Source organism: Salminus brasiliensis, chromosome 22 (genome assembly GCF_030463535.1).
Source record: "Salminus brasiliensis chromosome 22, fSalBra1.hap2, whole genome shotgun sequence".
Lineage (NCBI taxonomy): Eukaryota > Metazoa > Chordata > Actinopteri > Characiformes > Bryconidae > Salminus > Salminus brasiliensis.
The window spans coordinates 29,449,699-29,468,115 of record NC_132899.1 but is presented as its reverse complement, the minus strand read 5'-3'; the positions used below and the strand labels follow the sequence as shown (position 1 = coordinate 29,468,115).

Genomic DNA, 18,417 nt, shown 5'->3' with positions numbered 1-18,417 from the left:
TAGGGTGAGGGAGGGACGTCCTACACTTACTAGCATTATAGAGTGATGTAGGGTGAGGGAGGGACGTCCTACACTTACTAGCATTATAGAGTGATGTAGGGTGAAGGAGGGACGTCCTACACTTACTAGCGTTACCGAGTGATGTAGGGTGAAGGAGGGACGTCCTACACTTACTAGCATTACGGAGTGATGTAGGGTGAAGGAGGGACGTCCTACACTTACTAGCATTACGGAGTGATTTAGGGTGAAGGAGGGACGTCCTACACTTACTAGCATTACGGAGTGATTTAGGGTGAAGGAGGGACGTCCTACACTTACTAGCATTACAGAGTGATTTAGGGTGAGGGAGGGACGTCCTACACTTACTAGCATTACAGAGTGATTTAGGGTGAGGGAGGGACGTCCTACACTTACTAGCATTACAGAGTGATTTAGGGTGAGGGAGGGACGTCCTACACTTACTAGCATTACAGAGTGATTTAGGGTGAGGGAGGGACGTCCTACACTTACTAGCATTACAGAGTGATTTAGGGTGAGGGAGGGACATCCTACACTTACTAGCATTACAGAGTGATGTAGGGTGAGGGAGGGACGTCCTACACTTACTAGCATCACAGAGTGATGTAGGGTGAGGGAGGGACATCTTACCCACATCAGCTAACAGCTAACATCAGCATCACGCAGAGTAATAGGATCGCTGCAGCATTAGTCGGCATTGAACCAGCGTTCTCCCAATAACAGAGCCAGCACTTAGACAGCTGTACCACTCGGGAGCCAGTGGTGTCCCCTCTCTATACCATCTTCCACAGCAGGGGTCAATGCATGGGTAAGACACTGTATTTAAAGTTTTGCTAGGGGTCAGTGGTGTAACAGCAAAAGGAGCTGGCAGTAAACCTGTGATTGACACCTGGAAGGACAATCTGCAGTATTGGCGTTCGCCCCTCAATCCGGTGTGATTTATTTGACAGTGTGCTGGATGAGAGCTCCGCTCAGTGAACACAGCTACACTGGATGGGATAGGCGTCCAGTAGAAGCCCTGTCTCTCTTTCCCTCTGTGTATCTTTATTCTTCTCTTTTCACCTTTTCCCTCTCAATCAGTCCCCCTCTCTCAAACAAGTGACCATCTGCTGCCCTCTTGTGGTCCTGTCAGGAACGGTTTCCAATTTGCCTTGGTGCTTAGTGGAAGAAAAAAAAAATCAGCAAATTATTATCGAAATAATTATAAATATTCTATTCTATTCATATACTGCATACAATCTATTGTAGACGTGTGTAGAAATGAACTAGCAATGAGCGCTTTATTCTTTAACAAACTGCCTCACTCACGCTCTCCGACTTCTGTCTATGTAGGTATGAAGCGGCCATCCAGCCCAGTGTCTCCAGAGAGCGAACCAGCAGCAGGCTCTGAGCCGTGTGTGGCTCATCGGCATGACGATGGGGACCCCCGGCCAAAGCGCGAGCGCAAGCAGCGGACCCTGACGCTGTGTGAGGTGTGCAACATCCAGCTAAACTCCAGTGCTCAGGCGCAGATCCACTACAACGGGAAAACACACCAGCGCAGGTTACGGCAGGCCACTCAGGCCAAAAGTAACCGGACAGCCAGTAACAACACAGGTGAGCAGGACATGGGTGTCTTTTCAGCTGAAGTTCTCTCTTCCTTTGTGCTTTTATTATGTCTTTACCCATTTTCTCTCTAACCCCCCCCCCCAAAAACATGCAATGCTCCCAACACTGGAAGGGGGGGGGATATTTACCCTCCAATATGTTTACCTTCTTCAAATACAAGGGCAGCTACTGTAGACGGTTCTGTAACCAAGAACCCTTTTTGCTTAGTGTTGTTTCTCATATTATATTATATTCACACAATAATTCATGAGAGAGAGGGAGAGAGAGAGAGAGAGAGACTATCCCATGAGACGGTAGTGCATTATCACAATTATACCAAAAAAAGTGTGTTATCTAGTTTAATGTCCTGAACAAGTCGTGTGTGTGTTACTACATATGTTCTGTTATTTTAGGCCAACCAGAGATGCTCTTTGCTCTCCACCTCATGCATTAGTTTCTGCTCATACAGTTTTGGCTGGTTTACTTGTGTTTTGGTGATGCAGCCTTGATACAGCCTTAGCCAGTTCTTTTGTTACACATTTCTGGTCACTCGTCTCACTTGCGGTTGGTCGCTGTGTTACTGGTTGTAGTTGTTTTTGGTTAGTTTCATTAACCGTCATTTTAAATTTGACTTGTTTTGCAGCTTCTGGTTGTTCTCTCTAAGGGCCACATCCTTTTGAGTTGAGAATGATTAAACTAAGAGAGGTGACACACTATTCTGATCATCTGGAGGGCTGTCTGGTTTTACTTAAGGCCTGTGGAAGACCACACTCACAACTCAGTCTTCAGACTGTTAGCAGGCAGATTTACGCTAGCTTTAGAGGTCTGCATGGGCACGGGATTGTAGCCATGTCACAGAATGGTGGAGCGCGGAGGCGGACGAACACGCAGGAGTTTCATTCAAAAGAAATCCAACCAGGGCAAACGGACTACAAACATCTACAAACACGGAGGGAGGAAGGGTGGGAGGGAGGAAGGAAGGAAGGAAGGGAGAAAGGGAGGAAGGAAGGGTGGGAAGGAAGAAAGGAAGCACTAAAACTAGGAAGGAAGTTAGGGAGGAAGGAAGGAAGGAGGGAAGAAAGGAAGGAAGGAAGGGAGAAAGGGAGGAAGAAAGGGTGGGAGGGAGGAAGGAAGGAAGGGTGGGAGGGAGGGAGGAAGGAAGAAAGGAAGCACTAAAACTAGGAAGGAAGTTAGGGAGGAAGGAAGGAAGGAGGGAAGAAAGGGAGGGAGGGAGGAAGGAAGAAAGGGAGGAAGGAAGGGTGGGAGGGAGGAAGGAAGAAAGGAAGGGAGAAAGGGAGGGAAGGAAGAAAGGAAGGAAGAAAGGAAGCACTAAAACTAGGAAGGAAGTTAGGGAGGAAGGAAGGAAGGAGGGAAGAAAGGGAGGAAGGAAGGAAGGGTGGGAGGGAGGGAGGAGGGAAGAAAGGAAGGAAGGAAGGGAGGGAGGGAGGAAGGAAGAAAGGGAGGAAGGAAGGGTGGGAGGGAGGAAGGAAGAAAGGAAGGGAGAAAGGGAGGGAAGGAAGAAAGGAAGGAAGAAAGGAAGCACTAAAACTAGGAAGGAAGTTAGGGAGGAAGGAAGGAAGGAGGGAAGAAAGGGAGGAAGGAAGGAAGGGTGGGAGGGAGGGAGGAGGGAAGAAAGGAAGGAAGGAAGGGTGGGAGGGAGGAAGGAAGAAAGAAAGGGAGGAAGGAAGGGTAGGAGGGAGGAAGGAAGAAAGGAAGGAAGGAAGAAAGGAAGGGAAGGAAGGAAGAAAGGAAGGAAGAAAGGAAGCACTAAAACTAGGAAGGAAGTTAGGGAGGAAGGAAGGAAGGAGGGAAGAAAGGGAGGAAGGAAGGAAGGGTGGGAGGGAGGGAGGAGGGAAGAAAGGGAGGAAGGAAGGGTGGGAGGGAGGGAGGAGGGAAGAAAGGGAGGGAGGAAGGAAGAAAGGAAGGGAGGAAGGGAGGGAGGGAAGAAGGAAGAAAGGAAGGGAGAAAGGGAGGAAGGAAGGGTAGGAGGGAGGAAGGAAGAAAGGAAGGGAAGGAAGGAAGAAAGGAAGCACTAAAACTAGGAAGGAAGTTGGGGAGGAAGAAAGGAAGGAGGGAAGAAAGGGAGGGAGGAAGGAAGGAAGGATGGGAGGGAGGGAGGAAGGAAGGAAGGGTGGGAAAAAGGAAGGGAGGGTGGGAAAAAGGAAGGGAGGGTGAGAGGGAGGAAGGGAGGGAAGGATTGACGACGGGAACACACGAATGTGCACAAGACCAGACAAAGGAAGGCAGGTACTAATCGTTTCTCATAAGAAGGACAAGCAAGGAACATCTGAGAGAGAATGTGTGAAATGTACATACAGTAGTTTAATACATCAGAAATAACATATAACAAAAACTAGAGCCCAAAACCCAACCTCCAAGCATGTTGAGCTCCAGTGACATCTTATCAACTTAAAAGCAGTCTGATGTTTCTTATTATTTGAGAAGAACATTTTATGATTATTCAGCTTTTTTCATAATATTTCTTTTTGAGTGATTTTATATAGTTAGTGGATGGGTTTGATTCTTTGAAGCCTTGCTTGTGTAAGTAAAATGATCTATCAGGGGTGATTTCACTTGCCATCATTTTACTGCTGTGAAAAAGGACAATTTCTACCCATAATTCACATAATACCCATCATTTTGGCATGCTGGCTGCCCCCTAATGCTGAAATAACCCGAGGTGCTTTAGAGCAGTGTGATGTCCTTCTCCAGCTGATCTGTCTGCTTTCTGATGATTATACACACAACTGACTGTTTGTGTGTTTGTATGTGTGTGTGTGTGTGTGTGATAACAGTGCAGGGACAAGTGTCCCTCTCTCTCTCTTTCTCTCTCTCTCTCTCTCACACACTCTCAATCACTCTCTGTGTCTCTCTCACTACCTCACTCTTTCACTATCTCTCACTTTACAATCAGTTTTGTCTGGATATTCATTTTTAGCATAACTTAATTTTTGATCTAAAAAATGGTAATAATGTTATATATATATATAAAATATAAAATATATATAAAATGGATAATGCCTCAAGATAATATTTTAATGCCAGAAGGTAATATATTGAGGTCACAAGATAATTATATTGAGGCCATGAGATAAGAAGTAGAGGCCACAAGATAATATTTTGTGGCCATGAGAAAACATATAGAGACAATGAAAAAATATTTCCAAGCCACAATAAAACATATCGAGGCCACAAGATAACATATCGAGGCCACAAGATAATATTTTAAGGCCTCAAGGTATTATGTTAAGGCCACAAGATAATATTTTAAGGCCAGAAGGTAATATATTGAGGTCACAAGATAATTATATTGAGGCCATGAGATAAGAAGTAGAGGCCACAAGATAATATTCTGTGGCCATGAGAAAACATATCCAAGCCACAATAAAACACAAAGAGGCCACAAAATAACATATAGAGGCCACAAGATAATATATTGAGGCCTCAATGTATTATATTAATGCCACAAGATCATATTTTAAGGCTACTATACTAATATATTAAAACCACATGATTATACAGAGGTCACATAATGACATTTAGGGGCTACACAGTACATTGAGGCCACAAGATAATATTTTGAGGCCTCAATGTATTATATTAATGCCACAAGATCATATTTTAAGGCTACTATACTAATATATTAAAACCACATGATTATACAGAGGTCACATAATGACATTTAGGGGCTACACAGTACATTGAGGCCACAAGATAATATTTTGAGGCTATAAGATAATATATTGACACCACAGCATAATCTAACCAAATGTACTGAGGCAAGATAATATAGTAACATCACTATATTTTCTTGTGGCCTCTTAATGAAGAAAATCCTCCATTTCGGTACAGTTACCGTGCCGGCTAACTCATCAGCTGTAATAAAAACATAATTATTATTGTATGTGAAGAGCACTGTGAGGGCACACTGCTGCACGCTGAAGTAATGGCAAAGAAGTGTACATAGCCAGCATGGTTGGCAGCCCCGAGGTGCAGCTGGCTAACTTTCCTACAGTAATCAGTAAAAGCACAGAAGTAATACAGCCTCTTAATGGACTGCTTATGCAAAACATGCAAAGCAAGAATTGTTATGGATCTTCTGTGCTGCTTTACAAATCACCATCCCTAAAGAGGCCAAAGGCAACGTTACACCAGAGCACTGAACATTTAGTTTGGAGCATCCCTAAAGTCCAGGGTTAAGTAATGACTAGCTAAAGCATATACAGAGAGAGAGAGAGACAGAGAAAGAGGGAGAGACCAGGGAAGCTCTTTGATTCTCTGTAATGAACTGTATGTAAAAAAGAATGGGGTTTAATAAGACATCCGGCTGCTTCAAAGGAGAAACACACCGCACCGCAGGGGTAAATAGTAATGAGGGGGAAAGCTGAGTATTTGTGTTGAATTCAGCATATGGGCGTAGTGCAGTATGTAAATGCACTGTGGAATAATCACGGTCCTTTTGTTTTGCTGCGATGTCTTTAAGCGGTTTACTTTTATTTTGTTTTTGTTTTTTTTGGTTTTTTTGCATTTTTAATGCAAAACTAGCATAAACTGCATGGCCACAGGGATTCACACCGCATAACAAAATTCACAACTGCAGTGATGTCCCCTTCATAACTTTTTTTTTTTTTTAAACTAAAGCAGAGTTTGAACAGCCATCATACATCGTTTACATTTCATCACTCATCATTTCATCCCGCAAAAACCTTGCATATAACCTGTTGAAGCCATGAAATAATATATTGAGGCCACAAGATAAAATTTAGAGGCCACAAGATAACATAGAGGCCATAAGATGACATTTAGAGGCTACATGATAACATATAGAGGCCATGAGATAACATATAGAGGCCATGAGATAACATATAGAGGCCATGAGATAACATATAGAGGCTATGAGATAATATATTGAGGCCATTAAATAACATATAGAGGCTATGAGATAATATATTGAGGCCATGAGATAACATATAGAGGAAACAAGATAATATATTGAGGCCATGAGATAACATATAGAGGAAACAAGATAATATATTGAGGCCATGAGATAACATATAGAGGCCATGAGATAACATATAGAGGAAACAAGATAATATATAGAGGCCATGAGATAACATATAGAGGGAACAAGATAATATATTGAGGCCATGAGATAACATATAGAGGCCACGAGATGACACATAGAGGAAACAAGATAATATATAGAGGCCATGAGATAACATATAGAGAAAACAAGATAATATATTGAGGGCACAAGATAACATATTGAGGGCACAAGATAACATTTAGAGGCTATGAGATAATATATTAAGGCCATGAGATAACATATAGAGGAAACAAGATAATATATTGAGGCCATGAGATAACATATAGAGGAAACAAGATAACATATAGAGGCCATGAGATAATATATAGAGGCCATGAGATAACATAGAGGAAACAAGATAATATATTGAGGGCACAAGATAACATATTGAGGGCACAAGATAACATTTAGAGGCTATGAGATAATATATTAAGGCCATGAGATAACATATAGAGGAAACAAGATAATATATTGAGGCCATGAGATAACATATAGAGGAAACAAGATAACATATAGAGGCCATGAGATAATATATAGAGGCCATGAGATAACATAGAGGAAACAAGATAACATATAGAGGCCATGAGATAACATATAGAGGAAACAAGATAATATATTAAGGCCATGAGATAACATATAGAGGCCATGAGATAACATATAGAGGCCACGAGATAACACATAGAGGAAACAAGATAATATATAGAGGCCATGAGATAACATATAGAGGAAACAAGATAATATATTGAGGCCATGAGATAACATATAGAGGCCACGAGATGACACATAGAGGAAACAAGATAATATATTGAGGCCATGAGATTCCTCAAGTTATAAACGTGCTGATTGAATTACTGACTAAATCTGACGTTCTGCAGTTATCGGATTAGTAAGAGCATGTGAACACACTCATTGTCACCAACACTTGGAGTCACCCATACCATTTCTGAAAACACATGCCCACACACTTCTCTCAGACCGCATTCAGGGCTTCATTAGGGTTACAAAGTCGATGAGCCAAGACCTGTTTGGTGTCCGAAGTCTTCCTCCTCAGTTTACAGTGGGAGATGCCAGACTAATGTTGCTAACAAACACTGGACCTATGTGACTGTGACCAATCTCATCCCTGTAAATACATGCAAGCACATGTCAGATACGGAACACGCCTTGGCTGACCGACTGCATCTGGGTTCAGTGATGAATCATATTCATTCGATTTTTCAGCAGACTATTTATTGAAGGCACAGGAACACACTGAAATGTGATCTTTACTGCATATGTGCATATTTAAACATTTCTTTTAATTCATTTATTGTTCAGAGATCTGAAATTCTCGTTTTTTGAAGAGCGACATTTTTCAAATGCCAGCTTTAGTCATATAACACCTGCATAATGTTCCATTAGCCTCATTCTGACCTGTCTCTACCCTCTAGATCCTTTCTGAAGAGCTAAAAGAATGGCTAAAAGTGTTTATTCATGAAGCTGGTTAATGTCTGGCAGTGCCGGTGGTTATATGTTTAACACGTCCAGCTGCTCTGACCAGCTGTCAGTAGGTGGTCCTCTAAATTTGAGTGTCGTTGGAGACTAAATGATTATACAGTTGTGGGCAGAAGTTTATATACATTCATCATAGACATGAATGTCATGGCTGTTGATTCGTTATGTTTGTTTCCCCCCAGAATACATCTTTAATAGAAAGAAAACGGAAAAGGAATTTGGTTCACAACTTTTCATCAACACAGGGCCAAAATGATATAGAACAAGGTCAAAATATACATACATCCACTTAGATTAGTAATTTCAGTGGTTTCAGTGGTGCTGACCCGCCGAAACAATTTCCTCTCATGGGATCCCATGGCTGCTGATTATTGGGACAAAGTTGGACAAAGTCAGTGACTGTTAACAAGCCATAGTCCTAACGAGCCCTAACAATGTCCACTCTAAAATTGAACAAAATGTAAAAATCTAAATTTTCTGAAATCAACACGGGGCCAAAATGATATAGACATGGTCAAAATATACATATTAATATTAAATTAACAGTAGTTTTAGTGGTGCTGAAAGTGGTAGGTTGTTCCTGACCAGCCATAACTATTTACTCTCAGCTCCGAGGGACAGTTTGGGTCTTCTTCCAGAGCCTGGCCAAGTTTCTCTTAACTTGCCAAGGACTTTCAACTTTCTGTTAGTGATCATGATTGACTACAGCTGGTAGCTTCTCTGTGCACACATAAAAAGGGGAGTACAATGGGAAAGTCCAAGTCAAAACAGATCTGAGAAAGATGATCATATATTTACACAAGTCAGGAATGTCTCTTAGAGACGTTTCTAAACAGCTGCAGATTCCAAGATCATCAGCTCAAATGATGTATGTAATGATGAATGTAAGAGCAAGTTTTTGGGAGGTGTGGCCACTTTTCCAAGCTCTGGAAGTAGATCTAAACTGTCAGAAACTGGACTGGAAATTGGTTCGGATGGTCAAGATCAACATAAGAACCACCACAGCACAGGATGCCAGTTTATGAAGCTGGGCGGACACCAGTATTACATTGCCATGGACTTAGAAACTGCCATCCAAGAAGACCGGACCAAGAAACAGGCTTCAGGTTTTATATTTGATTATTTTTGCATGATCATATAATTGTTGCTTGTTGTCGTGTGAGTGTTGATTTCAGTTTCAGACTCACTCTGCCCCCGAAAAATAATAGTTCAAAGAAATCTGGAATGTGTTCTAATATGTGGAACCGCATACACACCCTTAGTATAGATCTCCATTCAGAATGCTCTGTAGTGCAAGACTAGGCTTAATCCATGTCCAGGGAACTGGCCGTTCAGAAGACTGAATAGATGTGATGAAATGGATTGTGTGTGTGTTTGTGTGTGTGTGTGTTGGTGTGTGTGTGAGTGTGTGTAAGAGCGATTGGCCTCTTGGCAGTCTCTCTCCCCTCCACTCTGTAGGAGTTTTCCCCCTACAGCAGCCTCCACTCTTATGGTCACTGGTTGGGTTTGTGAGCTGTCCACTCAGTGTGCGTGTGCTACTTTCTCTGTGATAACTAATTGTCCCCATAATGATAGGACAACATGAAAATAAGCCCATATTTGGACATTTTTGGTCCTCACTTCTAAACAGTCTGTTTTTAAAGGAAAAACTAAAACACAGTTACAAAGGTTAAGATTAGGGGTTTAGGTTTAGGTTATAGTTATGACTGGGGTCAGTGGGGTTAATGCTTGGGTTAGGTGTAGGGTTACTATAGTTAAGGCCGGTCATTTGGCAGATAATCTTCTACCTGCTTGACCAGGGGTGCCCAGACTTTATCCTTAAGTTACTATATCTGAATGTATGGATTTCTGAACTCATCCGAGATATTTATACATCCAGAAGATATTTCCTCGGTAGGTGACCTGTTATTCCCCACCCTTGACCCCCACAGGCTAAACACCAGGGCCCAATGCCGTGGTGTATCGGGTATATAAAGCTGCACCAGACGTCTTGAGGGTTTTATGGAAGACGGCGGCTATAGTGTGAGAGGTATTATCCTAAAGGAGTGGCGAAGGGCCAAGAGACAAGGATTCTGTGGCCATGAGTAAAGTAGTGGGTGGTTGAGTTGGGCTTAACCCAGCTAAGCACTGACGGAGGGAATAGTGTCGGTGTTGGTGTGCCCTTGCTTGCTGAAATTAGTGCAGATGGGACAAATGGGAGGGGTGTGTTGGCGGAATGTGTGTCATTTAGTTGTCCTTTACGGAAGGACACTATCACGCAGGACACAAGCAGGAGTGTGTGTGCACCCCTTACTCAACATGTGCCTTTGTAATGGAGGAAGACCTCAATAATTCATGTTATAATACAAAAAATATCATACAACGCATGAAACGCATATAATGAAAGATTTAATAAGCTGTTAATGTAAAGGTGTATAGAATATAAATAATGAAATGCTGTTATGCATACTGGTGTGTGTGTGTGTATGTGTGTGTGTTATAGAAATGATAAATTGCATCATTATGAGGTTAATTTGCTCTGAGAGATGACCGAGGAAGACTAGGCAAAAAGGGGGAGGAAACATTAACCAGCTTTGCCGTCACAGCTACATCAGCTGTATGCCTGTAGGATGAAGAGTGTGTGTGTATGACGTGTATGAGTGTACGGCAGTGTGTTTTCTTACTGTTCCCGCCTGTTCTCTCTCGTAGGTGCCCGTTCCAGGTGCTTTTGATGGTGGACAGGGGTTAGCATGGGCACCGTGACTGGTCTGCCGCCCCATAGGCATCATTCAGTAAATGTTAAACCGTCAGTCTGACCATTACAATCAAATCTGAATCAGGAGAGAGAAGCTGGTTAGCATTAGCTCACATGCTAAAAGCATGTTTTCACCTGTTTTTAGCCACATTTAGTAAACGGTTCATCCAGGATTGCTTGCTCTGTCTTTCAGTCCAACTCGGCATCACTACACCTGCAGCTACATCTGCTAATCCATATGTTTGTAAGTGGGATTGTGGTATAGGCATTAATGCTGCTCGAAAGCATTAATGTTCTGTATTTCAGTCTGAAGTGGACTCGGCAGTAGAATAGAGGACAGTATGCTGGATGTAACTCCTGGAGCTTTAGAATAGGGATGGTGCTCATATCTGCAAGTGTGGAGTGACCGTTTCATGCGGAAAATGGTTCAGGTCAAAGGTTAAGGACTCTCCTGCCACCCCCGGTCCGACACATCATGCTGAAGTGGAAAAGCTTTGTGGTGGATACAGGGTTGTACAAAAATTACAGAAAGAACGCACAAGTGCTCACACTCATCTGCCATTTTATCCGGAACGCCAACGATACAGGTTCTGTTAAAGGTGCTAAATGCATCCCATCTGTTGCTGCACAATTTACCAGATGCCTTCTACCTTAACCATCACAGTGTTCTTCACCATGGAAAACCATGGTGGTTCTCTTAAATACTTAAAAACTGGTTCTGCAAAGGGTTTCTCTACTGATAAAGTTAGACACCTTTTTCAGTTCTCTGTTTTTGCAAAGAGTGTAATACAGCCAGGTGAGCTCTCTCATTCTTTAGGGCCGGGGCCGGTCCACGTCTTTATGGAACCCTTAGCAGATTTTCATTTGGGTACCCCCATACCGCCACCTCAGCACCAGAAGACTTCATCATTCCTTATGGAGAGAGATATTGTATAATACACTGAAGCACCCAGGCCTTTATCGACCACCGAAGCAGCACATATCGGCATTTGCCCAACAGCGGGAATTCATTAACCTAGTATTAGTGTGCCAACTATGAAAAGAAATTAATGTAAAAATATGTTTTACCTGTGTAATACCATTTTGTTTTATTATTTAGTGTTATTTTCACAATATATATATATATTTTTATCATGATATATTTGTGTTCTTGGACTGAGGCTGCAAACATAAGCACTAGCAATGCTCCCGACACTAGGGGGGTAAGGACTCTGGACAGGTAGAAGGGGGTAAAGCCGTCTACCCATCCAGAGAGCATGGCCGATTGTGCTCACTCAGACTCCGGCTGCTGATGGCAACCCTTGCGACTCCTGGCCATAGTGTTTTCGTACAGTGTTAAACTCAGTCAGGAAGGCATACTCAATTATTTGGGACTTTTAGGACTTAGGACTCAACTTGAGACTTGCTTCCGTTTACTCAGGAATCAACTTTAGACTGGCCTATTCACACGCCCCTTTCAAAAGAGCTGGAAATGGGCAGACGCAGGGTAAAAGAATTTCCGCTGTTTGCTTACAAACGAGTATTTACCTCAGACACACTGGAGGTCTTATCACTCAAGCTCACCATAGAACATTTTTTTACTCAGTGACTCCTCATCAGCTGGGAAAATATGGGCTGTTCTGAAAAAGCTGTTCTTCTTGGCCATTGTTGTTGCTTTAGCGGTAGGAGATGTGCAGAAATGTGTACCCAGAGGAACAGGTTATTGCTCAAATGTCTCAGGCTTATTCGTGATCTCTTCATTTAAATATCTACTTTGTCACAGATGTTCCTCCTAAAATTGCTTAGGAGAAACAGCAGTGGGCAAAAATGAGGAATCAGATCTTTTTCTTGATTGAATCTTAATTGAATCGCTTTCAAGACTCCATGTTTCTTTCTTTTAGAATGACCAGTCAGTCAGAATCAGTCAGAGGCTGAGGACTGAAGCTCTGTAACTAATAAATACCTGCAGTTCAGTTAACACACACAGCTGTTCAGTCAGTTTTACCTTATAGGATATTCTGTCCAGGTTTATTAATAACCCGTTCCTGCTTCCTCTGTTTATATCCTGTGAGACTCCTGTCTTTAGTAAATGAGTGGGATTGGAGCACAGGGTGAGACTTTATTGGGATCTGTTTTAAAACCCAAGTGAAGCTTTTCAGGAGACACATTTGAGCAGCAGGAGACTATTCAGACCTGATTTGAGATTTGCCTATACTGACTTTAGACTCGACTCTGACTCAACTTAAGACTTGCCTGTACTGACTCGGGAGTCCACTTGGGACTCGACTTGAGGCTTGTCTATACTGACTCAGGACTCGACCAGAGACTTGCCTCTACTGACTCGGGAGTCCACTTGGGACTCGACTTGAGGCTTGTCTATACTGACTCAGGACTCGACCAGAGACTTGCCTGTACTGACTCGGGAGTCCACTTGGGACTCGACTTGAGACTTGCCTATACTGACTCGGGAGTCCACTTGGGACTCGACTTGAGACTTGCCTATACTGACTCAGGACTCGACCTGAGACTTGACTTGAGGCTTGCCTATACTGACTCAGGACTCAACTCAAGACTTGCCTGTACTGACTCGGGAGTCCACTTGGGACTCGACTTGAGGCTTGTCTATACTGACTCAGGACTCGACCTGAGACTTGACTTGAGGCTTGTCTATACTGACTCAGGACTCGACCTGAGACTTCACTTGAGGCTTGTCTATGCTGACTCAGGACTCTATCTGAGACTTGACTTGAGGCTTGTCTATACTGACTCAGGACTCGATCTGAGACTTGACTTGAGGCTTGTCTATACTGACTCAGGACTCGACCTGAGACTTGACTTGAGGCTTGTCTATACTGACTCAGGACTCGATCTGAGACTTGACTTGAGGCTTGTCTATACTGACTCAGGACTCGATCTGAGACTTGACTTCAGGCTTGTCTATACTGACTCAGGACTCGACCTGAGACTTGACTTGAGGCTTGCCTATGCTGACTCAGGACTTGACCTGAGACTTGACTTGAGGCTTGCCTATGCTGACTCAGGACTCGACCTGAGACTTGACTTGAGGCTTGTCTATACTGACTCAGGACTCGATCTGAGACTTGACTTGAGACTTGCCTATACTGACTCAGGACTCGACCTGAGACTTGACTTGAGGCTTGCCTATACTGACTCAGGACTTGATCTGAGACTTGACTTGAGGCTTGTCTATACTGACTCAGGACTCGATCTGAGACTTGACTTGAGGCTTGTCTATACTGACTCAGGACTCGACCTGAGACTTGACTTGATGCTTGTCTATACTGACTCAGGACTCGACCTGAGACTTGACTTGAGGCTTGTCTATACTGACTCAGGACTCGATCTGAGACTTGACTTGAGGCTTGTCTATACTGACTCAGGACTCGACCTGAGACTTGACTTGAGGCTTGTCTGTACTGACTCAGGACTCGACCTGAGACTTGACTTGAGGCTTGTCTATACTGACTCAGGACTCGACCTGAGACTTGACTTGAGGCTTGTCTATACTGACTCAGGACTCGACCTGAGACTTGACTTGAGGCTTGTCTATTCTGACTCAGGACTCGACCTGAGACTTGACTTGAGGCTTGTCTATACTGACTCAGGACTCGATCTGAGACTTGACTTGAGGCTTGTCTATACTGACTCAGGACTCGATCTGAGACTTGACTTGAGGCTTGTCTATACTGACTCAGGACTCGATCTGAGACTTGACTTGAGGCTTGTCTATACTGACTCAGGACTCGATCTGAGACTTGACTTGAGGCTTGTCTATACTGACTCAGGACTCGATCTGAGACTTGACTTGATGCCTGTACCAAATTGGAAATTGACTTGAGCCATTTCGTCTCAAAACTTGAGTAAGGACTTAACTTGAGACTTGCCCGTACTGACCCAGGACCCGATCGCATGTACTGACCTAGAACTTTAAGACTGGAGCCGTAATTGTTGTCTTACAGCTCGATTCGTTGTTCCTTCACTGGTTTGCACTAAAACGATATCCAGTATTTGCTGTGTTGTTACACTTCGATTGAATGTCAGTTGCAGGCTTGAAAGAATCAGAATCAGAACCTCTTTATTTCACAGAGTAGGTTACACATACAGGGAAATGGACTTGCTGTGAGCCACAGTGTGACAGTATTTTGAAATAAACATCTTTAATAAGCTTCTTGTGTTCGTGTTAAATCTAAAATGATTGTGTGCACCAGCATCAGGTTCAGGCCTCCTGTTCTTATCATCATCACACGTAGGTTTATGTCCTTGACCAAGTTTTAAATTTGGCTTTAAATGGCACACATAGCACATGTAGTCACGGTTCCCCGCTGGTGCATGGTATGATGTACTTGTATTTTGTTTGGCATTGTACGACACACACACACAGACACACACACACACACACACACTTGTTGTTTATTTGCACGTATAACCAAATTAGCCCTCTTCTGCTCAAGTCTCTGTCATTCTGGCTGGATGCCCTCTCTCATTATGCTATTTGTTTGATTCTATTAGTCTCTCTCTCTCTCTCTCTCTCGCGCTCTCTGATGTTGTATTGGTCTCATGCAAATGAAAAAAATTAAAATACCAGATGCCACCATCTACCCACAGGCCTAAAACACAGTAATTGCTGGAGTACTTTATTAAACATGTGTGTATGTATGTGGGTGTGACCCATATTTCTATGGCTCCTGTTGTGTGTGTGTGTGGTGTATATATATATATATATATTAGTTCTGGGCAGTATAGCGGATTATTTGGTATTCAGTGTAAAATTCGTCCCGCAGTCTGTGTTCCCGACATACCGTATTTATCGTCAGCAACAGAAAAAGCTACCATATTTGATATACACCGTTGCTAAATGCGTATTTGTAGTAAAATAAGACGTATAATGCAGCTAATCTGTAAAGACAGGTGTTTTCTTTCTTTTTACTGGAAAAAAAAAATAAAGTTAATTCATTATTCAGTTGTTAGTCATACATTACTTGGAGAAACAGGGGTTTTGTGACTATAAGCTAAAAATAAACAAATATATTAGCTAAAAAAAAAACAAGCAAACAAACAAATAAACACCAAAATCTTAAAAAAACAAACATATTATATCATATTGGTTCAATCTTGCTTTAATGAGACTGACTAAGATCAACACATGGTGGGAAAGCTACCTAGCTGCTTGGTTTATCAGCCTGAGTCGTTCAAAAGAGTCGTTCACAAAAAACCGAATCTCTGGGAAACGACTCTTTTGAATTTTGTAGTGATTCAGACGAATCGGTTCACGGGTCAAGCACGAATCACGAATTGCTCCTCGCGGGCTCGCACATCTCCAAGTCGCTGTTGGGTCCCTCACACACACACATAGACAGCGACACACACACACACACACACACGTGTGTGTGTTCGTGAGGCTCTTAGCTACGTAGCTACGCTTTGACGGATTTGCACGAGCGCACTGGGCATAACGGTCGTCTCTCCACGCGGGAAACCGCGCGCGCCGGAGCCAGCGCGAGACGCGACCGTTGCTTTTCAAACTGGCTGCTGTGGGCTTTAACAGCTGAATCCTGGAGAGGGCTCGGCCGATTCGCCACACGGACCCTGAACCCCGGCCGGAGTCATGATTTTAGGTGAGTCAGTCAGACATTTGTTCACAGGTTTGAGGACCAGAAAAAAGCAGCGAAAAGCGCTTTATTTATTTGTTATTAATTTTTTTCCATTATCGACCTGGTCGAGCAGCGGCGGGGCTGAGGGTCGTTCAGCTGGAGGCGTTTACCCGCAGCAGGGCTCGGAGAGCGACCCTGAAATGATCAGTTTAGTGCTGAACAGTGCTTAAAACTCAGTGTGATCCATGTGTTCACGTGTTTCTGTACTCCGTGCTGAAAGGTTGCTCTCATTACTGTTTGTTTTATGAGTAGTTATCTCAGGAAAACATCCTCCATCCGTCCATGGTGTCTCCAGGTGTCTCCAGGTGTCTCCAGGTGTCTCCATCCGCATCACTTCAGAGAAGAAAGTTCAGGTGACCTACGCTACCGGCTGTAGAAGCGGCATCTAACCCAGCTAGCTTCATCAGCAAGCAAAACTGACAGTATTTCTCTGGCTGCGGTGTAGCTTTGCAGTTGTGCTGGCGCAGGTGGGGCAGGACGGGCAGTAGCCCACGTAATGAGGGCTCATGAGGTCTGAATTGTCCGTTCCACCCCGGCAACGTCCACCGTACGCCCGGGAGCGCAAACGCACCTCGCAGTCCTGGGAAAGCAGCGCAGAGCCAAGGTCACCCGTTTCCAGCCTCCGGTCACCCGTGCCTACTGCTGATGAGAGAACTGCCTGACGTACGGCTTGATACGCCAGTGTCTGTTCGAAAAACGACTCTGTAGCTTTTGGCCTTAGCGATATTCTGACTCTTCCATCTTGTCCTAACGTAAAAATCTCAATTTTCCATTTTCACATTATTCAAAATTGCTACCCTCCCAGTTTCAGACTGACAAAGCACTCAATGTGCCTCTCTGTGAGATGTTTATCCTCTGGGAGCTTCATCTTCATCTTGTTTAGGCTGGCTGAGTGATGTGGGAATAGGGAGGCCACGTTTGCATGCTTAGCACTTACGGATGGCTGTGGCATCGCTGGGGATGGAACCTGCGAGGTTTGATGTGCCCTGTGGAAATGCAAATCACCTCCCGCCATGCAGCTGGAAAGGCTGGATAGCAGGATATTAATAATACCAATAATTATTAACTCATCATGACAAAAGAGGAGTAAACATATGCAGCTTCGTAGCCCTTTAGGACTTCTGCAGTCCCAGGATATTAGCTGTTGCTATGAAGTAGAATCGTTTGGCGTTCTTTGTTTTGTCCAACGTCTTTGGGATGATTTCAGATGACGTTTGTGATCCAGGACTGATCATCGAACTCCAGCGTTTGACCTTACTGATGGTCTTGTTGGATGAACATAATTAGATATTCACACAGTTTTCCAACATTTAGTGTACCACCTTTTTCAGAGGAGTAAAGGCTGTTACTAAAATATATATATATATATTGCTGGGCAATATGATGATTAATATTTGTTATTGTGGTAACAATAGGCTTATAATAGTCTAAGCATATTGAGGATACTGTTAGTGCTTAATAAACACTGATCAGCTGCAGGTTTCATTACTAACAGTGTAATTCGACTGCTTTAATTAGATGAAGAGCAGCAGATGTTGAATAAAAATAATAATTATAATTTTTTTATACATGTTACTCAGACAGATTCTCAGCCCTAGTCTGCTTACTAATCTGGTACGCTTCAGACAGAAGATTAGCCTCATGCTGGACTGTGTGTATGGACCATAGCTGCCTAGGTATATGTAGTCACACTAGCTCAGGTTTAGCCCGTACTACTTTTCTGAGGTTGCGCTGACATGTAGGCGAGGTGCATTGTCCACATTGTGTTTTTGGAGTGGCTGCATTTCCAATAAGATAAGATTAACACTGCTGAAAGAGGAACACGTTTTAGTTGCTCAGAACCAAGT

General features: G+C 43.2%; 1 protein-coding gene across 2 annotated transcripts in view; it reads left to right on the top strand.

The window, feature by feature from the left end:
- Nucleotides 1–18,417, top strand: part of LOC140544184 (zinc finger protein 385C-like) — a 125,184-nt gene that overhangs the window by 43,499 nt on the left and 63,268 nt on the right. The window contains exon 2 of one of the 2 annotated variants that reach the window (XM_072667596.1): nucleotides 1,351–1,614. In XM_072667596.1, the coding sequence (XP_072523697.1) occupies nucleotides 1,351–1,614 (264 nt within the window). Of the gene's footprint in view, nucleotides 1–1,350; nucleotides 1,615–16,227; nucleotides 16,535–18,417 lie in introns of those variants that run through there. The other variant, XM_072667597.1, reaches the window with a different exon arrangement.